This window comes from Hesperophylax consimilis, chromosome 25, assembly GCF_061612785.1.
Source record: "Hesperophylax consimilis isolate HC1 chromosome 25, BYU_Hcon_1.0, whole genome shotgun sequence".
Classification (NCBI taxonomy): domain Eukaryota; kingdom Metazoa; phylum Arthropoda; class Insecta; order Trichoptera; family Limnephilidae; genus Hesperophylax; species Hesperophylax consimilis.
The window spans coordinates 17,027,890-17,055,762 of record NC_142860.1 but is presented as its reverse complement, the minus strand read 5'-3'; the positions used below and the strand labels follow the sequence as shown (position 1 = coordinate 17,055,762).

Genomic DNA, 27,873 nt, shown 5'->3' with positions numbered 1-27,873 from the left:
ATCATTCGAAATTTTGGGAACAACGGCCGTCAGTATCGCCCTGGTATAAGACCACCATTCAGAATTGAAACGTTGCTCGCAATGGTTTTGGCCGTGTTTGGAGGCCAGATCTGAATAGCCATGTACTATCCAACCTTCTTCTTCACCATTTCCTTCCCATCCCCACTACCAACATAACCCAATTGGGGATGCTATAGTCTCGCTAAGTCCAGACGGTTGGGAGCAGTTGGGACTCTTGTGCGGTTTAACATTAAAAAATACATATACTTTAGTATTGGAACAATCATTATTTGTTATATTGCGACATTTTGTACAATATCGATTGCTGAAAACCTAGAATATAAGTAATATTACCGACAACTCGAGGAAAGGAATATTAATAATTCGGTCGGCGGTTTTGCCTACATACGATCCGATTTGCAGAAACCCAACATGTTGGGCTCTGCTAATCGAATTGTGTGTAGGGCCTATAACAAATGATTTTCTTGTTGTTTTATACGAAGGATACATCTTGTAACTACGTCAGTGGCGTGCTACTTTGTGAAGAAAAATAAGTTGAGAAAGCTTAATTTTTCTTTTATGCCATACAAAATGCCACGGTAGATGTAATCTAAAGGATCTATTAATTTAACGACAATAGAACTTAGCCTTCGGGGCATTGTGTCACATTGAATGGCATTTTTTCAATTATTTTCAAAGGCACACGACATGCCAGAACTGAATTATTAATATTCTGCGACAACTTTTCCTAGTAGTAAGTGTACCAGATGGTCAAAAAAATCTTATTACATACGGGTAAGTAGATTGGTTATGGCGATACAAAACTATGTCAATTTCGATCGATATATATATATATATATATATATATATATATATATATATATATATTATAAGCTGGTAGTTCTTAAACAGAACATGTTAGGCCAAAAAACGTACCAATTTTTTTTACTTTTTATACATCAGTATTAAAATTTCCTCCGAAAACATAAAATTTGTAAGTAGACACTTAAATACCTATCTACTTCTACTTACGATGATATGCTTTGCTTTCCGACCAATACACAAAACAATTTGTACATCAAAACTTTCATGAAACTGATATTTTTTGATTTTGTAATTAATAATATAAAATCTCCATCATTTGAAATTATGGATGAAAAGTGAAATCCAGAAAATTTAAAAAAAAAGACGTGAACGATTCAGAAGGTTTTTAAACATATTTTTTCTTAAGACGGTTTTATTTCATTTACTGGTTAAAGGTTTTCTGACTACAAAATAAAAGTTATTAAAAAAAATCTGTTTACTGTAAACTTTGTTTTCTCGTAAAACCCTATCTGATGAGAAAAAAAACTATTTTCATGTGAACTATTGTTGGATTAAAATTTTAAATAATTAGGTATAAACTGGAAAACATTTAAAAAGGCATTCTTTGACAAAAACATACAAAAAATGTTTGCATGTCTAATAAAAACTTGTGGAGCATAAAAGGTTTAATATAAAAGGGTTCCCAGATAATATGTAGTACCTAATCTCATCCCTTCATTTTCACGTATTTCGTATAATAACCTACCATCATCTTCTTTGAAGAATATGGTTAGGTACTCTGAAAGACATGGTGTTCAACTTTTGCCAAAAACTAACTTAAACAAGATTTAATTTAAATGTTGCAAAAACATCATATCTATGTAAAATCAAGACAACTGGTAGTTAAAAAAAAACATAAAAGGAGTACCCAATATATAATAATTTTGCATACCTTTACACGTAGCAACGAAATCAGAAGAAGCCGATCTATAAAATGACAAGTTCAACTTTTACATCAATAATACATATTTTCTATTTTTTATTAATTTATTGTATTTAAAGTTTACACACAGATTAAGGAATCAATGGACATAAGCTAACGCTTAATATTTTTTTTTTTGTGAGGCTGCTGGTAAACGTGCTATTTTTTATGTGTATACCGCAAAAGAGTTCCAGCCGTCTGGAGCCAGCGACGCTATGGTATTCTTGATTGGGGTATGTTGTGAGACTTCCAGTCTAAGGTGAAGGGAAAGAGATGGGGAAGAGAAAGGTTGGGAAGTATTTGGCAGTCAGATATATTAATTTAGCATGGCTTAAGCTATTTATTTTTTTTAATTTGGAAGGCGGGAATGGGTACCGCCGCCCTGGGAACCATTTATTGGATGACCAACACCTCTACCACAGGTCACCCCAAGTGGTTCTTAGCAGTTGGTGAAAAGGCCAACATATTAGGGAAAATGTTTGCGGAAAACTCGACCCTCGACGACGGAGGTGCTGTTCTGCCGTCGGTTCCTCACTGCGGCTTCTATATGAAAAAGCTGAGGATCCGGCATCGGGATGTACTTCACGTTATACGGGGGCTCGATGTTAGCAAAAATAGTGGACCTGATGGAATACCTGCCCTGGTATTGCAGAGGTGTGCTGCGGAAATAGTTCCAGTTTTGACAAAGCTCTTCAAAATGTCCCTGAAATGTGGCACTGTGCCCTCTGGTTGGAAAAAAGCGGTCATTCACCCTATTCCCAAGAAAGGTGACCGCTCCAACCCGGTCAACTACCGCCCCATAGCGATCACATAAGTTCTGTCCAAGTGATGGAACGTGTGATCAACGACAAACTGCTCACATACCTCGAGAAGAACAAAATTATCAACGACGGTCAATACGGATTCCGGCGGAACCGCTCGTGCGGTGATCTTCTCGCGTATGTGACGCATGTTTGGGGGCGGTGCCTGGAACGTCACGGTGAGACCCAAACGGTCGCACGAGACATATCGAAGGCCTTTGACCGGGTCTGGCACCGAGGACTTGTCAACAAATTGCCTTCTTACGGACTTCCCGCATCCCTGTGTACGTGGATTGCTGACTTTTTAAGGGATAGTTCGATTCAGGCAGTTGCTGACGGTTTCACCTCTTCCTCACACTCTATAAATGCTGGCGTCCCACAGGGATCGGTTCTGTCTCCGACTTTGTTTTTGTTGCACATCAATGACTTTTTGACATGTGCACCGATTCATTGTTACGCGGATGACAGTACAGTTCATGATAGCTTTTTTGTTTGACAAGCCTCCAAAGGGCACACAAACTCCAACGGCTCGGAGGGCTTTGAAGCAAAGAATGGACGGTTATCTCGAGAGTATTTCCTCCTACGGTAAAAATAATCTCGTCGAATTTAATATTTCAAAGACCCAATCCTGTCTGATTACGTCTAAAAGGGATCCAAATGATAATCTAGTCTCCTTCAACGGAAGCAATCTTCCGAACAGGCCTTCCATTGATATGCTTGGTGTAACTATAAGTGACCAGCTCAGGTACGGGGTCTCCATCGAAGCCAGAGTAAAGTTGGCCTCCCAGAAGCTGGGCGTACTGTACAGGGCCCGCAGATACTTCAATAGTACACAACTGCTGACCCTGTACAAATCGCAAGTGCGCGCTACTGTCGAATTTGATCAGCCATCTCTGATCCGGAGCCCCTAAATACCTGAAAAAAACCATTGACTCTGTGCAAAAACGGGCGGTCCGTTTGATAGATTCCCCAATCTTAACAAACGGACTGCAATCTTTGGAGCACAGGCGTCAGGTAGGTATGCTGTCCTTGTTCTATCGGTATTACAATGGAAGCTGCTCTGAGGAACAAGCGTCATTGATCTCTTCGGCACCGGTGCGTAATCGGGATACACGCCAAACGCGTGCCCAACATTTGTAAAAAACAAAAAAAAAACAAAAAAAAAATTAAGGCTTTGTTTTCTACCGACCCTCTTTTCTCTCTCTATCCTTAATCCCATTTTTTTACATTCGCAGGAATGTTTTTGATACATTAGGTCAATCAACTTAACACATCCTGTATTTACACGCTTATTTCATAAGAATTTTCCTCTTGGTGTATACTTTACCCAGTGATTGCGGACTGATTTATCCTGTGTTCTTGCTAGAAAAATATTAGGACATTTCCGAATGAAGGTCAAACACAAATTGCTTATCAAGCTTCGTCTCGGCATCTTTTTAAAAGGTCCGAAAGACACGACCCTTTCTGTTTGACCTCAAAAATGTAATGGCTGAGATTAATTATTTCTCTTTGGTATTGGATAATGTAAGATGGTCTTTTTGTCTGAGCAAAATAATGTTTTAAAAAAAACATGCATTTTTATTTTTTGATAACAGAAGATTGAGACGATTTATGAATGTGAATGAAGCAAGGAGTGAGAAAAAAAGTTGTTTGGCAGTATATACCCTCTGCCTACTAATGCGGAGAAGTGGCGAGATGGCGATATAGTTAGTTAGGAGGAATTGTATGCGTTTATTCAAAAGCCGTAAACCATTACAAATCGAAAAGCTAAAAAAAATGTGATAATCATTCTAATAGGATCATTAACACATGTTGTACAACACAGTTTTGGTGAAAAATTACAGCAAAGTGCATTATTTGAATCAATTATTTATTTCTTTTTTGGTGCTGTACATATAATAACTTATAGTTTTTCTTAATCACTTTGTAATTTGAAGCGTTTAAAAAATATTGTATACACAGTTCTAATTCCGTCGTTTTCAGCAGCAAAAAAATGATCGGCGGGATTCAGCGCCATGAAAAATTAGCATTATTTTCATACAAAATTTCTAAATCAACTTTTTATCTCATTCTCATAACAAATTACAAAAAAAAAATTTAACATTAAATGTTAAAGCTTTTTTATGATAAATGGAGCGTAATGCTGGTTAGTTTTAGTACCTAGCCAACTTGTAAATTTGCATATTTCTGGTCATACATAAGTCAATTAGAATAACATATGAGAAACAAGTATAATCACTGAAACACGACATTATTTATTTTGTTTATTTCTCATCTCTTCTTTTCAATATCGATGTTTCAGAGAAACGAAAATATTTTTGCAAATACCAGGTCAGTGACCCATTGACCCTTGTCTGTGAGGAAGGTCATAATATAGCTGGACATGTAGGACACGGCTCGGCAAAATTAACTCTTGGAACGTTGGAGAAAACTACCGAAGATGTAAATAATTAGAAGTGTGCTTTGGGCGTTTATGTATTGGCTGAAGTCAGCTTAATGTTTTCCCACTTTTGATGAAATTTTTCCAATATATAAAAAATCCTTGAACAAAAAAAATTATTACTATTAATGATGCATAGGAGTAAAATGTAGGGACAGTTCATAGCATATCTTCGTGGGCGTTCAATCTTATATTAAAATTGAGGAAAATAATCCATTTGTTCGGATAAAAAAAAATCTCCGAATACCATTGAAACCAGAACTGACTGTAATGATTTAAATCTATGTTTTTGAGCCCAAAAATTCACTAGTTTGTTTTTCTAGGTCTAAGTCTAAAGGAATAGAGACTGATGACCCCGTAACATGATTCATTACGTAACAGCGTTGCCATAAACATTTTTGATCAAAACTTCGAAGATTCAGAGAATCAAAATTAAAAAAAAAAACACAGTCAATGTTAATTCACTATTAACCTCGTTGGTATATTAAAAAACAACAATTTTTGACTTTGATTTTAATTCCCAGAAAACCATATAAAAAAATATAATTTTAAACACAATGCTTGCAAATTTTAAAACTTTTATTTCTTCGATACATATACGAGTTTGCAAGAATCTGTCACTTCACTTTGTAACTCGTTGATTCAAATAAAAATCCAAAAAATAAGAAGCATAAGTACAAAAAGCTAAATGTTCAGGAGAGCCAAAATACTTTTTTTTCTGTAAGTTTGGTCTCATAACTTCTGCGGATATTCATGATAATTGATTTTTATTTTTTATCCTATTGAATCAATTAATTTTGTATCGAAAATGAGAAAATAAAATAAAATATTTTATATGCAAAGCCTAAAAAAAATGTTTTAAAAAAAGCATTGTGGACTTGAGTCCTTCTGCTTCAAAATGATATTGAATATTTTGGTATGACACATGGTATATTATAAAGGGATCAATGTTGAAAACTTCACTTGGAAGTAAAATAATAACTATATTTACCAGGTTAATATAAATAAAAAATCAAATAGATATTTATAGGTAAATATAAATAAAATAGATCAATGTTGAAATTTCATTTGGAAGTAAAATAATAACTATATAACCGGTATATATAAATATCTATTTTATTTTTAGTTTTTTTTATTTAATTATAATTATTTTTAAAAATTATTGGTATTTTCCATATCTTCGTCATCTGACAGAGAAAAAACAGATTAAAAAAAAGTAAGTGTAAAAAAAGTGCAGTGGCTCTGGTACCCACTGTAACATCTTTTGTAGGACACCAAAATTTGGTGTATTTAATGCGATTGGAATTGTATTTACCTGGGGCATACCTCCGGGGTGCTCAAAACGGTTCCATGATAAATCGACAATTCAACACACCTTAAAAAGTGATATAAAGTCATTAGAAACGATGAAAAAAATAAATTAAACCTTACCTAACCCACTTAACCCAGTTAATAGAGATTTTGTTCTTCACTTTACCATCACTTTTCATGACTTTATATAACTTTTTAAAAATGGAAAATATCATGAATTATCATTTTGATGATTTATCTGGTCACCGCTCAAAACACCTCTCCTTTTTCTTCTAATATAATAATATTTAAATTCAGTTTCCTGAAAACCATTTTTATACAGTAGCATCCCCGACACATTTACGTCAGCTCGTAGCCATAATACCGTTGATATTAGGAAACCCTTACCATTCATATTCTTCTTTCGATATACAAAAGGTGATTGTGAACCAGTTTTAAAGGGAATTTAACTATTTGAAATTTTCTAAGTTCATTGAGTGTACAATGTACTGATTATTAGTTTTGCAATATCTGATGAATTGTTCCCGTTATTTTTTTTTGTCGTGCGGTAAAATATTTGGAATTGGGTTGTTTTTTTTGCCCTTTCAATCGCTGAATGGACAGAGTCTACTTCCAGGTAATAAAAAATTAAGATGAATGATCTTGAGGTTTTTAATTTTTTATAAAACCTGCCATACGTAGGATATGGCTATTGTTATATTTCTATTTTGACCTGCACAGTTGTCAGACCATACGGTTATTTCTTCAACATTATTCCCCATATCGCTGTATATCCACTTTAAGAGGCAAGAAGCTACTTCATTTGCCACCTGTTTTCCATCCCTATATAGTCCATTCAGTAGTATAATGATGAGGTAAGGTAAATGTAAGTAAATAAATAAATAAGTGACATGGTCAGGTCTTCAATAATAATATCACCACCTATGTTTCCATCAGTCTTTTAAGAAGAATTCTGTTTCTTGAGCCTCGTCATACATTCATACACGGAAATACTCTTTTTCATAATTATTTATTGCAGGAATGCAATAAATAATGATGAGAGCACTGGGATTGTTCTGTTTAGTTCCACAGAAAACATAGAAATTAGAGGCAGAAGGACGCAAAATGGAATTGAGTCTACATTCGAATGTTTACTTCCATGGAAAGCATAGTAATGTTAGAGGCAGAAAGATGCAAGTCCAATGTACATCTTTATGCTTCTACGGTGTGAATGTGCTAATGGTTCTTGCATCCTTATAATATTTTTGAAAATACCATAAATATTCAAGATAGGGCTTGCATCTTTCTGCCACTAATGAACATGATAATTTACTTCATGTCTTCATCAAAAACTCATTTCTTCAAATTTTGGACTTGCATCCGTATGCTTCTCGGGTACAGATATTATCTACTAGTGCCACTAGTTATGTTTTATACGAACTATTTTTTAGGACTGAAAGTCTTCTATTACGCCTCGAATTTACAGTGTACGTAATAATAATACCATGGGATTCTTATATTAATCAAACGGATGGATTCTTTTAAATGGAATTCAAAATATGAGATAAAATTTTGAAATAAGTTTACTTGCTTTTTTATCTTTTTTATAGAGTTCAACAAAAAACGCAATTTAGAGAAAACCGCCACTGGTTGAAAGGTTTTATGTAAATAATAACAACTGTGAACATCAGCTTCTTTTTGTCTACCTGTGCAGTATGAGATCAGTCAGATCGCAGTTCTAAGTATTTTATGTTCAGTGAGGTTAACAAAAATGACAGCAACATGTCCAAACAGACATAATTTATACCTAATATTTTTTTGTGAAATTATCGACAGTATATTTAAAGGAGATTTAATTGAGAGATCGTTATTTTTTACGCTTTTAGTAAATTGGTTTCCAGTTGGGACAGGCAGAATTCCAAATCATAAAATTTTAAATTTAGTCATCATATTGATAAAATTACAATGTAGAATATATCATAAATTATCATCTCCACTTTCTTTTATAACTGTTTTTTATTTTAATTTTATTTAATATAGGCATACAAAGAGTTAATGATTGGTGTAAGATTTGGGAGGTGGGTTTTGGGTTGGAACCATTTATTAAATAACCTACACCCTTGCCATAGGTCACCCAGGGTGTGTTCAGGATGGGATATATTCAGATGTCCGTCACTCCTGGACATATTGTTCCCTAGAATCATAACCAACCCTTATACCGGTATTACAATGGAAGATGCTCTGAGGAACTAGCGTCATTGATCCCTTCGGCACCGGTGCGTAGTCGGGATACACGCCAAACGCGCGCCCAACATTTGTACACGGTTGACATTTGTCACATGAGAACAGGCCGCTTCTACGATTCGTTCTTAAGTTCAACAGCTCGGCTGTGGAACGAACTGCCGGCCTCTGTGTTTCCTCCCTCCTACAACATGGGATTCTTCAAGACCCATGTTCACTCCTTCCTCTCCAGAAAAAGACCCTCCACACAGCATCCCCAAAGATGACATAGGCCCTGAGGGAAATTATTTTCTTCAGGGCCTCCTTTGTGGAGTTAATATAAAAATAAAAAAATACCCTGTACCTTAACAGAATTTCCTCTACTTGGTTTCCTTAAAAAAGACTCTCCACATAGCATCCCAAAAGAAGACAAGGGCCCCGAGGAAAATAATTTTCCTCAGGGCCTCCTATGTGGAGTTAATGTAAAAAAAATAAGGTGGTGTAAAGTTTTGATTGTACTTGATTTCACAATATTAAGTTATTTAAAAGTTATTTCTGTGGTTGTTGCTATATTTTGCAAAATATGTTAAGTAAATATTTTATTTAATTTATAGATTCGTAATGCCGTTCTATTTTAAGCTTTTGATTGTTCACATAATATATCATATCAGGTATATTGAGGTAATGATATCGCTGAATGAACTGTTCATACTATTTATTCTCAAAAAGGTTCTTAAAACTCCGTTTTATTTACCTTAAAATTTTTTGCTGTATTTTTACCAATATTATTATTTAATTTTAAAAAAGACAGTTTATTCGTAAACAAGATCTGCTGGGCAAATACGTTGTTTCACCTTTTTAAGGCAAATAAAATTATTGTATCGTAATCAGAATATGTATAATTCTTTCAGAAACTTTACATTATTAAAATAATTAAATTATTATATGTAAATACAATATTCACCACAGGATATCCCTGTGACATCACTATCTATACTTGTTACAAAAAAGAAAGATAATAAAACACGTAAAACAAAAATTTATTTATTAGGTATACGAAGGCATCATATAGATGTATTATTCCTGTGTAAATTAGTTTATATTATATAAGATATCTACCGGACATCTAATATACAGTTATATTAGATGCCCGGAGTTACTACTTCGCGCTCCATACGCTCTTTTGTCCTGTTCAAAGTGAATCAATGAAAAACAAACTGTAAACAAAACTCTTTTCTGTTGATGTTTATATAATTCTCTAAGGAAATATTTTCGATTTATGTATGTCATATCTTCTTATAGTTACCAATTATTAAATGAAAACTTAATTATTTAATTTTTTTGTTGTTTTGTTCAACTCTGCATCGAACTTAATTAATTTTACATCCGGTGACCGGATAAATCATCACAATGATAATTCATCACATCTTTAAAAAGTTATATAAAGTCATGGAAAGTTATGAAACATAAACTTTATTACCTGGTTTAAGTAGGTTAGGTTAGAAAAGGTTAAAAAAAAATTTTTCATCGTTTCTAATGACTTTATATCACTTTTTAAAAGTGTGTTGAATTGTCACTGTGTTGAGTTATCATGGAACCGTTTTTAATATATATGACATCTTCAATTACCACAAGAATAAGCTACGTAATTTTTTTTTTCTTGTCATGATCTCTAAAAATGTTGTTTACCTCTTTACCTCTAATTTAACTTTACCTTTAATAAAAAAGGTAAAGTCGCAAGGAAGAAATCCATAAAATTAGTGTTATTTAAATTATTTTATTATTTACAAACCGATGAAATGTAAACTGTCGATTTCTCAAAAATAAATGCAAAAAGCTCAAAAAATGGTAAAACGTTTTATCAATAAGCGACCGACAAGACATTCCTCTATTTGACTATTTATCGAGTATAATGTCTTGAATATATATTAACTCCATTTAAAATTTAAATTAAACAATTTACTAACACATTTTTTATACAAATAAAATTTAAAAAAACTCACCAAAAATATAACCAAACGACACTTCAATGTACCTCAACCTCATACTACATCAGCACAAAGACAATTCACCTACCTAGCTCCCAAAACCTTCAACCTTTTCCCTGATATCCTAAAAAAGAAACTCCACTCTATACATTCAAAAAACAAATATCTCTATGGATCCTAATATCTGTAATACATTTCAATTACAACACCCATACATTCTACACTTTAACCTGTTAATCTCCTTCCACACATCTCACATTCCTCAATTCACTTAATCAATATGAAATATAATACTGATCAATGTTTGATTACTTATCAACTCATTTTTAATCACATAAAATATTAAGTAACTCGGAATTCTATAATTTACTAACTATTTTGTACATTATAAAAATCTTAGATCTATAAACTTCACCCGCCATAACACAGGAGCATCCCTGGTATGGCGGTTGAAATCACATTCAAAACGTATCTTAAAAAAAAACAAATGAATGTATTATTACAATAAGATACATAAATAAATGAGGTAACGGGGATAGAAGTAGATCCTCAAGTGTTTTCTAAAGGAGAGAACTGTCAAATTAACAGTTATGGAGTCCGGCGTTTTGGAGTTCAGTTAGCATATTCAAGGATATCTAAATAATGTTATTGTAAACTTTATTGTGTTAAGCAGAATGATAGTATTAATGTTATTCAATTTCATAAATAGTTTCACCCTAGCCCGAGGGCTCGTTTCTGTTGTTTGTCACTGTCAAGTTGCGGCTAAACTTCTAACATAGTTGTTGTAATACTGTTCCCTACAACTTTAAATTAATATAATACAGTACTACGATGAATCCTACTACAGTTTCGCCAAACTTGCAAAACTTGTAACACGATGTGTTAATAAATATCGTGATCTCTTGCACGCGTAATGCATCAACAAAGAAGATGTTTCCCGAGTTCAAAGGTCAAAACACTTAAGAGACTTCAAGCTAGTATAAGCTGCTAATTATTTAATCATGTTGTACTGAAAACTTCATAGACCCTCATCCAACTGCCAAGCAAAGTAAAAAACATTTATTTTTCTTAGTATCTATTTGTTGCTGGAGCCAGTAAGACTGCTGCGTCTCTAATTGGGGTATGTTGGGAGGCTAAAATTAGTGAGGAGGGGAATGAACGGGGTCGGTTTTGAGCCAAAAAGCGCTATTAAAATCCATGAGGACACTGTGTTAAATTATTATCATCTCCTTGGTTCCATGACGCCTTGGCAAGTTGCACCCGGGCGGACTGTTCCAATTGCGCCTACGCAAGACTGGCCATGTGAATGAGATGAGGTAGAGAAAGGGAAGTATTTAAACATTCAAATCTGGTCACCCAACATAGTCAATGTAATTTCATGCAAAGTTTCAATTCTATTTCAAATGGTATTATTTCACCACGGCAAAAATTAAAATGTTAAAATTATAAACGTAAAATTTTCTTAAATGTAATGGAATGTACATATGGAATTATAATATGTTTTTTTATGAATAAGGCCAGAGTGGGGGGATGCTTGGGTTGAAAACAGGTTTGAATCCTCATAGACAAGACCAGTGCGTGGGAATGCTTGGGTTGAAAGCAGGTGTAAATCTTCACAGACAAGGCCAGTGAATGGGAATGCTTGGGTTGAAAGCAGGCTTAAATCCTCATATTTTTGATTCACACACATGCGTTTTTCTTCTTTTTCTACGAATTGAGAAAGTATTATTTTCTTTTCTATTTTTTATCTATTTTATTTTCAATTTATTCTGTTTTCTTTTCTTTGTTTTTCTGTTCTATCTTTTTGTTTTTGATTATATATTTTGTTGTTTCTCTATATGGAATGTGTGGGACTACACTAACCTCCCCGCATACCGGAATAAACACTTTATTATTATTATTATTATTATTATTTATAGCAGCTTTTGTGTTTCGAGATCCCCTAACAAATGCAGTGAACTATATTACCAGTTCAGTTAGGTACCTACTTAGAAGCTTAGAAGTGAATTCCAAACTCAACAGTACTGTATACCATAATAGGTACCTGAAAGCTTTGAGCTGTTGATACGTCAAGCTTTCGAGAGTATTCGGCATCGATGGACTCTCGACGCTCGTGCTTAAGAGGTAAGCTTGAGCTCTATTTAGTTTATCATTGGAGGGCTTCGATCCAATATAATAATTTTAGTAATAGATTAATATTATAACTCACTAAAAGTTCAGGTGCATTTGGAATACTCAAACATAATAACATTTACATTCTACTAAATTATTTTAACTTCAGCAATGCAAAGCGTTTAGCTATTAACTACCGGAGGTAATAATATTATGTAATTATAACAGAGAACTAATTTATATCAAGCTTACTTATAACAGGCTTCAAACATATTTCTATGTAAACAAACCCGATGAAGCTTCAGGTGTAAACCTTAACTAGTTGACTATAGTATAATAATGTGTAACCATTTAACTACCCAGCTTTGCCTGGGATTTAAAAATGTATTTCTTGTATAACAATAAGTGGAAAAATGGAATAAATAATACTATGCAGTGTACGTTTTAAGGATTCTTGACTCGAGACAGAAAAATATATCATGCTGAAATATGTTATGTTGACCTAGAAATACTGGAAACTAGATGCTAGAGCTCACGGTTATCACATATTTTTCAATGCATAATATAAAAGTACAAACAAATTTTCTGCTCGACAGTGATGCCTATTTACACGAGGACATTTTAAAACAATTTTTATAAGTGCGATCGTTCTAGAGCAAGAGGGAAACTATATAAACGTACCCTCTACTTCACAATATTTCTTCGACGGTTTTGTTGGACCACCATAAATATTGGACAAATTTTTAAACACCACCGTTAAAATCTCGATAACTTCCAAATTGTATTAAATAATAGGGCATTTTTGGATTCTGCATAATCGAGTACTTACGGCCGCACGCAATGGTAGAGTTAAAATAAATAATATATTGTGTGCTTGTTAATTCATTCACCACAGTTTTATTATCAACCTGTACTTATCAAACTAGGTCACACAGGCTATAAAGAATTTGTAACGAAAAATAATCGGAACCAATTCAATTGTACCATAATATGGAGCGATTTTGATTATCGCAGATATCTATCTACATAATTCTCGTTCAGATATGAATTACGTTTCTTTTAAAGATTTTTTTCGGGCAAAATTTTGTTTATAGTTATATTCAAAGGTTATTAATTTAAGAACTTGAAAATTAACTTTGAAATTTGAAGAATTGTTCAAATTCTTCGAAACAACGCGTTCACAGTTTTTCGGTATTTGAATTGTGAAGTATATCAGTATCTTTTTATTTTATTACTATAACTTTAGGTATATTCGAAATGGGTTTTTTTTTAAATAAATAAACCTATGAAAATGGTATAAAATGGTATTGATCTCTATGTTTTTTTTGACTCACCAAACACTATACATTTGCTAAACACATATTTCGATAGTAATTTAAACAATGTCATAAAATTTTCCGACAAAAATGATTTTATATAAAAGGTATATATAGTTAAGTGTAAAGTATATGGTTTATAATTACTATAAAATATAGTTCAGCAGTTAGAGCTTATGGTTTTTCTTCACGTTTTTATAACATATCATTGAGAATTCTACAAGGATCACATATTGGACCTCTATTGTTTATTTTGTATATCAATGATATATAGACATGTTTTAAAAACTCAAAATTCCAAATTTTCGCAGATAACACTAAAATTTAAAAAATTCACGAATATCAATGACTGCTTAGAATTGAAAGAGGATTGGAATATATTGTAGCCTAAAATGAATGAATTCACAAGTTTCACAACAAACTGTCAGTAAAGCACGAATATGTTATGAGGAAGTCGGAACACGTGTTCTGAAAAATAATAATACATCCACGTCTCGTCTATGATATTTATTAGAACAAGCCAACTGCGTTTAAGTCATGATCAGATTTACTGATTGATTAATATATTTGAGGGCTGCAAAACCAGGCCAAACATCGTTCACTATATACATTATTACAATAAAGTAAATGATGAGGTGTTCATTGTATGGTTGTGAATAACAAGTCAGAAATAAAACATTGATGTCTTCCTTGTAATGTAAAAATCTTTTTTTCTAAAATCCTAACGAGGTAAATGTAACAACAATTATTGTTGCACAGGTTACTTGTACTAAAGTATTCCCGAGCAGCGTAATATCAACTTCCCACAGTATATCAATTGCAGTAGAATGTCACCACTAGATCTCAAACGGGTATCATACATATAAACTGCACTGAGCGATCCGATGCACTCTAGTTTAGTGCGTATAAAAGCGCACTTTGCACTCAGTTCATATGCATTTCAGTAGCAAACGTTGCATTGCAAGGGTGACGCGCTTCAATTAAAACTGGAACAGTAAAAAAGTAACCACACGTCAAACTAAATATCATCAGTAACTTTGGGACAGTTTTTGGAGTGTGATATTTTGTGTTTTTCAAAATTTTCAGAGAGTGTTTTTTTGGTTTATAATGAAGGCTGTTTATTGTGCTGCTTTTCTTTGTTTGCTAGTGGCTAGTTGTCATGGCAACCAGGATACTTCGGAGAAAGAGTCACCCTTGCATTATGATAACACGGTGAGTGTAACAATTTTTTTATTTTTTATTTTGTCATATGAATTGTCATAACTTTGAGAAACTGTCGTTTGTGTTAAAATTACATATCACCTCATAGTTTTAACACTTCAACTAGGTATATCACTTATTTTGTTGATTTTATAGAGAAGATGATTTTTGTATTTTGCCACACTGACGACTTAAATGCAGCGATGTGTTAACAATTTTTAACTTTTTTGTAATTGTTTAATTTTATAAACAAACGCTTCACAAAATATAAAAAATGTTCACAATGATACAGTTCAAACAAGATCAATTTTGCGCAAATAATAAAACAAAACTGCATTTTTATCTAAATAAAAAAGTTAATAAATAATTATCGTACGAATACTAAACATGTTGACCTATAGTAAGCTATTTTCATTAAAACTTTTGAGTGAAACAATAATACTAACATTAGTTTTAAGAATATTAAAAAAAAATCGCGGTTTTAAACATCATATTTCACATATTTTATCACTCAGATAATTGATTTAAAAATACACGATTCTGATATTAATGAACCTCTTGCTGATTATTTTTAATACCCTTAAACCATAAACTTCGCGTAGAGATAGAAAAATATACAAATTTAATCTACAATTTTAATTCATTATTTAGCGCAGACAGCGACTTTATTTCAGTTTAATACTAGCTGACGTGTACCCTGCATTGATCGGAGAATTTTCGCTATTTTTTTTATAAATACAATGTACATGTGTTATATATAAAAACCTTTCGGAAGAAATTCTCTAAATGATAGTGAACACCCTGTCAAACTTCGTTGTGTAGTTAAGAAGAACTAGGGGCGCAAACAGACAGACGCGGATAGCGACTTTGTTTTAAACTATTTAGAAATACATAAATAGCTAATCTATATGCGAAAATTACAAATATTTCATTGATATTAATATAGTCGACTAGGCTAAATTCAATAGTTCTTGGTATTCAGTAATTGACGGCTACACCAAAATAAAACGCAGAAAACCGAAAAAATCAAACAATTTTACTAACACTCCTCAAACGTTTGACAGTATTCAGAATGTCAAAATGATTGATGAGAATAAAGTATTTTTTATTAAATGAAAAACGCACTTTGTAATACATCACTCTTGTGTGTTTTTCATTAATCATATTATTATAATGTCACACCCCCAAGTATTTGCTTCCTTCGAAATATATAAATCAAAAACAATATCTTTGATATAAATATATATTTTTTTAAACATTGTAAAAAAGAACAATTTCAAATTTTCAAAAATACAAGTCAATTAGCTTATATTTGTAATTACCATTTAAACATAGTTAGTAAGAGCTTAGTTAATTAAAGAAAACAAGGGAACTTCCCCAATATTCCGCACTTATTTTGCCATCCATCGAAATTGAAAAAAAATTTAAAATTTTTTTTGTCGTTCGCTTCAACATGAAATATAAAATATTGTCGCTTCTTACATGTCATATAAAATTTATGACGAGTATAATACAGGTCTATCAAATAAAAATTTGATGGAATCGAATTTAATTTGTGATTTGACATTTATTAAAATTCTAACCATACTAATTAAACTTAAACATGTAAAAGAAAAAAAAATTGTGGTCCTATTATTTCAGTGTCAAGGCAAATTCAGTGCTTTTTATCAGTTTATTTTATTGTAATATTCCTGGGTTTAGCGTACAAAAGTTGTTGCATTAGAGTTGGTTCAGGAATAAATTAATGGTTAAAATTCATAAATGTATAAGTATATGAGGATATATATTTTTTCTCTGATAATTATTTATTTATTTATATATATACGCCTAAAAGGCTTTTAATATATATTATGTCCTAAATCCTGTACCTAAGTTTAGTTTCGCTAATAAACAATTAGTTGATTTTAATTAAGTGTTAGTCTCAAGTGACCTACCATATATAGTTAGTAAAAACATAGTAGAAATGTATTATATACTTGTACAGCGCCCTTGAGGTAATTTTGCACAAAAACGGCGCTATAAAAATCATCCAAATCTTTATTATTATTACTATAAAAACATAAAAAGACAAAAAAAAACTTTTAAATATAGTTACATTAAATTTCCCATTTCCCGTAACATATTACTTTAACCCTCCAGGTTAATTTGTTCGCTTTTGGGAACAGCTCGAGTAGGTTTAAAATAGATCTCCCTGTTGAAAGCATCTTTAATTCTAAAATTTGTTGCAAATTTAGGTGCTTTATACTATTTTTTATTATTAAATTTTTAAACACAAATTAACCCACGACATGAAACCACGACCTATGGCTTGCTAGTCGAGAGATTTACACCTTGACTAAGGAGGCTGAGAAATAATGGATTTTATTGCAATATAGAAACACTGGACCATCCGTCAGAATACACCTGAAGGGTGAAACCTTGACCGGCGGCATAGTATTACAACTGTAACAAGCGGCATAGGCACAATATTACAATTGTAACCAGCGGTATAGGCACAAGATTTTTTACGAAAATTCTCAGTCCAGGTATAATTTATGAACGTTATTTAGTATCTATTCTTTACTTTTGTTAAAACCACTCAGGTCACAAGTACTGTATTCTATAAGACATTTACCTGAGGACCTACATAATTTATTTGAAAAATATAGTGATGCCACGGAACTTTACTAGCCACAAACATCATATTCAATTAGAATTTCTGAAGGACATATCTGACCAGATGCGTCCATGCATATTTGTTCTATAATGCGGAGATATGTGATTTGTTCGTCTATTTTAAATACAATTCCGCAAAAATTTCAAAGTCGCATCACGTCGCTTGTACCGAAAAGTACTGGTAAAAATATTTAATACAACGTGACGAACGTAGAAAGAGGTGTAAAGAGAATGTATTACATGAAAGTGAATGGTAGAATTGGTTCAAATTGTATGTTTTCTCTACAAAACATGTTTTCCAAATGTTTGGCGGCAAATTGCCCATAATGAAATACATAGTCATCATTATCAGAAACTTCCAAGCATGCTGCACTAAATATTGTATTATGCTCTTCAAATGATGGGAATCAAAAACAAATCAAATATAATTGGTTCAATAAATCGGTAATTTAATTTCATAATATTATTTTCGTCGGTTAATAATAATAATAAGTCAGGAAAAAACCATTACTGTGATTATTTTTTTAATAAATATTTTATAATAATAATATACGTAGACGGTTGAATTTTAGAATTTACACGCAAACTTAAGGGTTAGTTTTGTACGCATGTTTTAGAATTTTTTTATTAAATTGAACATACATTAATATGACCGGTCGGTGGCCGAGTTGACATCGTGCTTGGGTCCCACTCGGGCGTAGTGTGTTCAATTCCTCGGCTGGCTAAGTTCTCCATCACAACACAAGCAACATTTTCAGCTTACTGTGGTGGTAGTAGGAGATTTTCAAATATTGTCAGATTATTCGTAACCCGGGAATGTTTGTCTTTCTTTTTAAAAATAAAAATAAAAATAAATTTAAAAAAAATTTCGCTTTACCTAAATTATTTATAAAAAATAAAATGATTTTATTTAAAACTTGTTGGTTTATTACATTCGTGACTCTGTGCCAGTCTACTTCGTGATACAAAAAGTATTGGGATTTGATATAAAATTTGATTTATGAACTTACAACTGCATTATACGATCAAACAAGAATACGCTTATGCTATATATGTGAGGGCCCCGTAGCAGAAAAGAAAACATCTCATCTCAATATGAATATGAAAATGCACGCGAAGTACCTATCCACAATCTTTCCGTTATTAAGATTTGCTCGTTGAGACGGATTTCTAGTCTCCAGCCGAGGAGTGAGACCCCTTGCAGTTACGGTGTACTTATAAAATTATGCATTAATTTATTCATACCTTCTGGAATGCTAAGTTATTTGTTGTTGGTCGTACCAAACAACTGATGCACGGGCGGCAGCATAAACTGCTGTTTGTACCTTGGCAGAGTAGACATGTTGGCTCAGCACAGCGTGAAGCGGGGCGTGGTGCTGCTAAAGAATATCTCTCTTGATATTTTCAGCATAAATAATGATAATATTGATTGGATAATTAATTTAATTGAAATCACCCCAAGGGCGCTTAAGCCCAATGATACCAAAAAAACAATATTGTCTCTAAATATATTAAATAAGATTTAAACACTTACTTTTGGCGACACAAGACTCTTATAACTCGAGGATCACATTTTACATATTTCCGACGAATTGAAGCTATTATGGACGAAAGCGCTAATTTTTTCGCTTTTGGGAACAACTCATATAGTTTTTTCTGTTTCCCTTACCGTCGGTGTTGAAAAGAAAAAAAATGCCAAGCTTTATATTAAAATACAGAAATTAAACATAGAATAAGTCAAATTTTCTGAATTATTTATTAATTATTTTCGTACGAAATGACAAAAAAGTGAGGTAACAGTAATATTTATAAAACATTTGTCTAATAAAACACGTGAGTTTTTGTATATTTTTTCAGTATCGGTAATTACGGATACAAAAAAACTGAAAAGTGAAGAAATAATTTTTTTTTTTAATTTTTCACTTTTCAAAAATAGTTTTTGGATACATTCATAAATATCGCATTTGTTGGATTTAATTTATTGCAAGTCGGAAATAGTTGGAACTTCCGACAGAATACGCTGAGGTCTGAGGAGTTAAAATTGATAAAAACAGTACTACAGCCAGGTACCACCTTCATCGACCCCATTTTCTTCCGTTCTCCGTCTACCCTCAGCATAACAAAATACCTGAGTATATACATAAATAGGAAATGCCATAACCCCACATGCTCTGGATGGTTTTGCAGCAGCTGGTATTATTTTGCGATGTTCACGTAAAAAATATATACGAGTATACTCGTATATTTATGAATATTTTTTTGTTTTTCATTATTACCATTGCAATTCACATATGTTCGGTACCATTCTAGATGAATGCACTCGGTATGATGCATATAATAATTAGAGTCTTCCTCTCTGTCTTAATTAAGCATGATACCAATTAGATGTGTGTGTATAAGAAAGCGCTGCCCATGACTAAAAATAATTGTCGTATTCATGAGGTGTCGTGAGAAAAATTATTATTCATTTAAGTAAAGGCTGTCCTTCAATAATAAAAAAATATTAATATGAAAAATCTGGGCTCCTAGGGGATAAAACCAACTATTGCGTAGCAAGGGTGGCAAGACGGGACGACGCTTTTGCACGGAACGACGTTTTATTCGGCTTGCTTCATGTCTCTTCGGCTCTCAGCCCGGCCGCTAAAACTCTGTGTGGTATATTTGCTTCTATTCTCACTAAAATTGGTAGTTGATTTATTATAAATCTGTATGAATTTTTAATTTATAATAAATTTATTAAAAAAAAAGTTTATTTTTACTATCATCACAAAATTTTTTAAAAAATGTTCACTTTCTTTAGTAAAAATAAATTTGGACTTTATGTTACCTACGTTTGTACATTCTGTTTGTCAGCAGGACACGACAGGAAATTATGTAATATTTAATTATTGAAAACAATATTAGCGATTCCTAAACCAAAATCTGAAACAGAAAAATCAGAAAAAGATATTTTATGTTATCTTATTCGAAGAGATATTTTATGATATTTTATGATATTTTAAGATATTTTAAGATATTTTAAGATATTTTATGATATCTTATTTGAAGTATGATACACTAAAATATGACCGAAGGAGATAGGGTCTCATTAGCTCAGTTGGTAGAGCGGTGTCCCGGCAAGGCAAGGGTAAGGGTCCTAGGTTCGAGTCCTAGATGTGACCGTATCTTTTTCTGATTTTTCTGTTTCAGATTTTCGTTTAATAATCGATAATATTGTCTTAAATAATTTAATATTACAATTTGAGTTTTTAATCACTAAATTATTTCAAAAAATAAAAACTAATTTTTGTATTTTTTATTCGGTCCTAATTATTAAACTTCATTATAAATTAATAACAATGCATTTCAAAAACATATTTTTAAATCACCAATTTTAACTTTTTCTTTTTCGATTCAATAATACTTAAATAGTGCACAATGTTATAAATATTTATTTATGAAAATTAAAAGGTACATATTTACAATTATTTTCTAAAGACGGTGACGATGTCAAATCAATGTGACGAATGATTGAAACACCGTAAACTTTTCGTTTCCAATGTAATTATAAGTCTCCGTCTTTTATGGTGCTTATCAATAATGATTAAGGATCAATTGTTTCGCAGAAATTAAAATGAGACACTGTTATCATCCGCATCAAACGCGTTTTAGCTTTCAATCGAATTGTGATAAACTGAAAAGCTTAACAACATGATGGTTTTCCTCTATTACTGATTACAATTTGTTCAAAAGGTGAAACCGACTCAGATTAATTGGAACATTTCATCTGTCAAAGTAACAAAATGGAGCTGATTGTTTTTTGAAAATTTGGTCGCCTAGAAATGTTTCAGATGCTTTAATTAATTACTGCGAGTAGAATACATTCTGGCCTTTGAAATAATCTAGTATATTTTTAGATAAATCTTTTTATAAGCACAGAAAAAAATAATATATGAGGCCTATGAAAACTGCTTTAAAGTTCAAAATCTGCTACTTTCGAACCCATTTTAGGTTATGGTTTTATTGTATAATGTGTCAAATTAAGTTATTTAAAAAATGATCGAAATTTTTTTCAATATTTGTGGCTGAACATCCACAAAATAAAATAAAGGCACTTTTTGGCCATATTTTTTTTTGCAGAAATCAAAACAGGTGGATATTGCCATCTACGTAAGGTGTGTTATTGATAGCGGCTCGATTTTAAATATTACACGACGTAGTGCATCGCCTTAAGTGTTAAACGTGTTTTATATCACCCGGTAGCAAAAAGTCAATGACCGTTCCGCAACGTCGCATATCGTGCAATGTCATGGGATGGTCATGGGCACAGAACCACTGCAATCATTACGTGTTGCACTTTGTTTTGTTTCTCTCTCTCTCCTTTTTTATCCCCTATATTTGTAATTGTACGTTTAATTACACACCGCACAGTACGCATGCGACTACTATTAACAAAAAAATAAGATTATTTGAAGAGAAATATTGACACCATATTACGCTCTCTTAACGATGTGTTCGGTGTTAATTTTATGTCAACAACAAACTTTTAGACTCAAAGGTAAGAAAAAAAGAATAGGGGCATACATTTTAATTTAATTTTTGTATTTAGTGCATTGGGGAAACTAACTGTTTTACAATTTTATGTAAATAATTTTATTTTACATGTTGCATTAACCAGTAAGATTTCCACATAAATGTTAGGTTACTTACAAAAAAAACATAAATAAACAGACAAACATTTTTAAAAAAATAACTGAGATATCTTAGATATCCTAGACACAGCAGGGGGAGAGAGTAGTTAAAATTTTTGATTTAATTTTCTCCAATATGCATTTAGTGACATAACCTCTTGTAGTGTAAAAAGGTCTTTTGCATTAATTTATTTTGGAAATATGCCTTTTCGAAATATATTTTTTCTGATTCTGAGCCAAGGTGTATTCTGAATTTGTGAATACCGCTCAATTGTCGTAACTGCTCTCAACCGTCTAGAGTCAGTAAGACTATGGCATCCTCAACCTACCTGGCTATTCAAGTCTGGTCACCAAACACTGCTAAAGCCATTTCAATCAACGTTTCAATTTTGAATAGTGGTCTTACACCAGGTCAATACTGAGAGTATCTTCCATACTCGAACGTGCCGCAAATATAATTTATTTTATTTTTATTGAATAAATCGTGAAATTAATCAAATTAAATTTACTTGCGCATTCCGGATTTGAACCCGGAAACTAGATTTCTAGTAATTGGGAATCTTGTGCGGTATTGAAAAAATAATAATATGTATTTGCCTACTGTACGCCCAATGGTGATAAGTGGATAATAAATGGATCAAAATGGTGATAAGTGGTAAACATGAAGATTGATCACTTTTTCAGTGTACATGGTTGCCAATATACTAGTCCCATCGATAGATCGTATGTGACGTCATCGTTTTAGTATCTTCAATCGTTTCGTTTTTTTTATTAAGACGCGTGAAAAGGAATAAGACGAACCTCGATGACGTCCGTACTCACTCTCGCTGGGACTAGATTACAGAAAGGGAACAAGTCAACAACAAATCAGTATTGAACTCAACAATAATCAGCCTTATCACTTAACATACCAGACTAATATAAATAAATAACCCTGTGCAGTAAATAAATCAACAACATGAGAGTTAAATTTGTTGCTTGCAATTTCCAGGTAAATCAAGAAAGAAATCACCTCGAGGATTCTTTGGTCAGAAAGATGAACACCAAGTGCTCGCAAAATGACATCAGTTCCTGTGTAATGCTGAAACTGGTCACATATATGAACCGCATGCTGAAGAAAACGGCCATCCAAGTTGGGGACGATGTGGAAATCACTGCTAACAGGTATGACATTTAAAACATATTGTTATTATTTTAAACTAAAGAATTTCACAGATTGTTTGTTAAATTTTTATGAGAATAAAATTTTCTGCCCTTCGCAAACGAAGTTTAAAAGGTCAAACGAGAGGTCGTACGAAACCGTCATTGTTCTAGTATCTTATGTCTTTTTTGTTTTTATACAAGACATGTAAGAAGGAAGAGCACGATCGTCAATGATGTGCATACGAGCTCTCTCTGGGATGTTAGTATATACTAATATAATTTTTTTTTCTTTATTGAAATTTTGAACTCCACTGTACCTATATTTTGTTGTTTTTATTTTATTTTTTTTTTACAATTTTCTCATGAATTGTCTTCCTTTCGTGGTTGAATGTATACGAAAACAGAAGTTAGAACATATTTTATTCATAAATTTACCTACATCTTAGCAGTGACAACCACTGAATAACCAGAAATTAATGGAGATGGGAGATACTCCTTGTATTGTCACGAACTCCTCTCACAATTAATATAATGCTTAAAATTACTTATGTCATGTTTGATGACCACACCTGATTAGCCAGGTATTTACTTCCCAACCTTTCTCGACTCAATTCTGACCCCCTCACTAATCCGTTAAGCCTCACAAAATTCTGTAATTTATTTGAAATTATGATTCAGACGTTAATACATAATAATTAAATACAATTCTTTTACGCAATATTACGATATTTTACCTGACCAACATATATAATCAGATACCTGAGAATGTATCAGTCTTTAGATATTTATAGTTACGTAAAATAAGCCGACTAGGTCTAAGCAATAATCAAATGTTATAGTGATTTGTTTTTGGGGTATTACGCCGTGTTGCGCTATCTCCTTCTTTAACCAACGTTTCGGACAGCATTGCAGTGCCCATCATCAAGGCAGATGGCAGATGTGTGACACATGTTGGCTAAATGAGGAAATGGCGCAACACGGCATAATACCCTAAAAACAAATCACTATAATACTTTTGGCCGTGAAAATCTCAAATCAATAATCAAATGATTCAATATGCCTATATGTGCCCAATATTTCAACATATATTTATTGACTGCGTGAAAAATCTCTAAAGTATAAAAAATATATAATTTTTAGAATCAATTTTGGTTGGTATATGTTTGTACATTTTTTTCACTACGTTGCATTAGTGAGGTTGCTTTTAAAAGTAAAATACACAGAAAAACATTGTATAGAAAACAATGAGATAGATAATTATTCAGGAGTGTCAATTTTTTTTCAAATATTTCTGGTTTTCACCTTTCTTGAATATCATTTTACATTATGGAGAAAGGGGTGGTGAATTTATATACATATTTTGTTTAAATTGGCAAATTTCAAAATTATATGATGACTTAGAAGAGATGATATGTTGAATGAAGGGGAGGAAATTTAAGATGAGGCTTGACAGAAGAAATGATACTTGTTTAGAGAGAGACAACCAAAAGATATGTGATCTAAAGTTCTCACTTATAGACCAGAGAACGTAAATTCTGCGGAGCAAGTTCAAGCATTTTATAAAGGTGAGAAGAAACAAAAGAATGTATAATCGTCATCATAAAACATGAATTTTATTGACATAAGCGTTTTATAGGTTTAAAAAAAACTAGATTCTCTCGAACGTTAAAACCAGCTTACGCGAGTTTGGGGGAAACAATTGATGAAACGCAATTTCATTCGTTGATTGGAATTTTCAGAAAATCAATCACTACGTCAATACCAGATTTTCCGTTAGAATTTTTTACAAAACAAACTGTTAAGCTTTCTTCGAATAAAAATACTGTCCATTAAAATAATCGTTAGAATAATATTATACAACAATGTATTATAACTAAAAATGTATTCGTACGACAGTATTTTTTCATATTATCATAAAACTTTAATTCACCCATGTTCAAACATAATTTCAAAAGAAAAAAAAATTTCAACAAACTAAATATTCACTTGGCACGATCATTAAGCTTTAGGAATTTGTTTTTAAGTGGTGTTTTGGTTATTTTCTGAAAATAAAGTGTTTCGAACATGTCATGAACATGAACATGACTTTGGCAGAGTTTTTGCAAATCGTGCCCTCTCCTATCAGAGGTTGGCAGTAATCAGTAGTCAGTGATAGTCGGCGCAGCTTAGTTTTTAATTTGGGGTCTTAGAACTGGGCAATTCTAAGAGTTTTTACCACACCTTCCGGGTCCATGCTTGGTTACAGATCAGTTACCATAGTATTTATTGAAGGAAAGTTCAAACTTTACTTGGTTAATATTACCATCCATTAACAATAAATTTCTTAATCTTATTGGAGAAGCTCTCAGACATTATTTTTTAAATTATTGTAGGATAGATTCATAATTAATTTATTTAACAAGATATCTTATTTTTACGTTTATGAAGATTCGAATAAAAAAAAATAAGGTTTGTTTTAAAAATTTCATTCACTTTGTTGTCATTGTATGCTGTGCTAGATCATCTGTCCTGCCGTGTGTTACCTTGAAAACCCCTAAAATTTTCACGGAATTAGTTATTAATAGATCTAATCTAGGCAGTAATGGGTTTAGTGTCTACATATCTCATCATTTTTTATAATTCCTTAGTTTAACGTTTTTCTGAAACAATTAAATAAATTCATTAAATGTTCATTCTTTATTACCGAAATAAAATTTTCATGAAATTTTGTAGTTGTCCTCGTTAAATCTTCTATTGAAATACACGCCCCATGAAAAATTCATTGGCTCCTTAGCAAATAGCCTGGGTCGTAAAATTGGGGTAAATAAATTAGGGATAAAGGAAAATTTTATTGGAGAAAGAACCGTCTCAGTTTATTGGATCTTTTAAACGCTCCATGGACATTTAAGTAAATCTGAGACTTACTTCAACAATTCTGGTAAATTTTTGATATAATAATGCAAATAAGTAGCGGGCCTTTGAAGAATAGAAATATTACATGAAAGATTAAAAAAAGGAAGAAATGACTTAAAAGAGGCAAGACTCGTTTGACAATACTGAGAAAATAATATAATTTGTAACGTGAACCAGTACCAACCTAAAATTCATGCTTGAAAAGCAAAGAAGCCAATTATATTTATTTTTCGGAATAACTTTACTGAGTAAAACCTCAAATTGTAATATTTAATCATTGAAGACAATATTAGCGATTTCTAAACGAAAATCTGAAACAGAAAAATCAGAATGTGACCGTATCCTTTTCTGGTTTTTCTGTTTCAGATTTTCGTTTAGAAATCGCTAATATTGTCTTCAATAATTAAAGCCAAATATATTTTATTTTATTTTTGGAATAACTTTTTTATTGAGTTATACCTCCAATTGTTCAATAATTAAATATATTTTAGTTTACTGTGACCTTCCTCACAAAAGGAGCACAATTTTTTTTTTGCATACTAGTTTATTCTCCGCACCCCAGTCTCTCCCGATTGTATTGAGTTGTCTAGTCTGACCTCACAGGACTTTTAAAGGAATTTATAACTAGGTTTACAGAACTAAAAAATAACTCGATTTTAATAATATTAAGAGGATTAAACTGTTATTTTTTGCCCTTGTTAGAAATCAACTTGAGTACAATCCTCCCGTCTGGAACCCAACATACAATATTCAAGTTCAAGCTATTGAAAGAATACAAAAAAATTTCTTAGTTTTGAAATGGGTCTTCCAGCAAATTGTTGAACTACAACACTCTAATAAATGACATGTATTTACTTAAATTGTTGGATAGAAAGATTATCGCTGGTATTTCTGTATAAAATTCCAAATTATATATATGAAAGCCCAGAATTGATAGGATTCTCTTTTCAATTTATCACTAAATAAGTACATTTTTTTTATTGGGACAGTTCAATTGTGTACAATACTGTATAACTTGTATTGTGTGTCCCTAAAAAGGGCGTTAATAAAATAAAATCCGACCTTTTAACGTTGAACCACCACGAAAATTGAACTATTTATAATCAAACTCATTGTAGAACAACACGTATCACGTCCATCTCAATGGTTATTACATTCAAATGTAGAACAAGACGTATCACGCCCATCTCAATGGTTATTACATTAAAAATGTAGAACAAGACGTATCACGTCCATCTCAATGGTAATTACATAAAAAATGGCTTTCTCCTTATAGTCCAGTCAGTGGGGAGTTTTACCTTGCAAAAGGTTAGGTAGTAGCGATTTTGATATATGTTGTTAAGATTGGGACTCTATGGAAA

The 27,873-nt window shown here is 32.1% G+C and overlaps 1 protein-coding gene across 1 annotated transcript in view; it reads left to right on the top strand.

The window, feature by feature from the left end:
* Positions 1-27,873, top strand: part of LOC149411596 (uncharacterized) — a 78,473-nt gene that overhangs the window by 12,312 nt on the left and 38,288 nt on the right. The window contains exon 2 of the mRNA XM_089646700.1: positions 23,469-23,641. Within this exon, the coding sequence (XP_089502826.1) occupies positions 23,469-23,641 (173 nt within the window). The remainder of the gene's footprint in view (positions 1-23,468; positions 23,642-27,873) is intronic.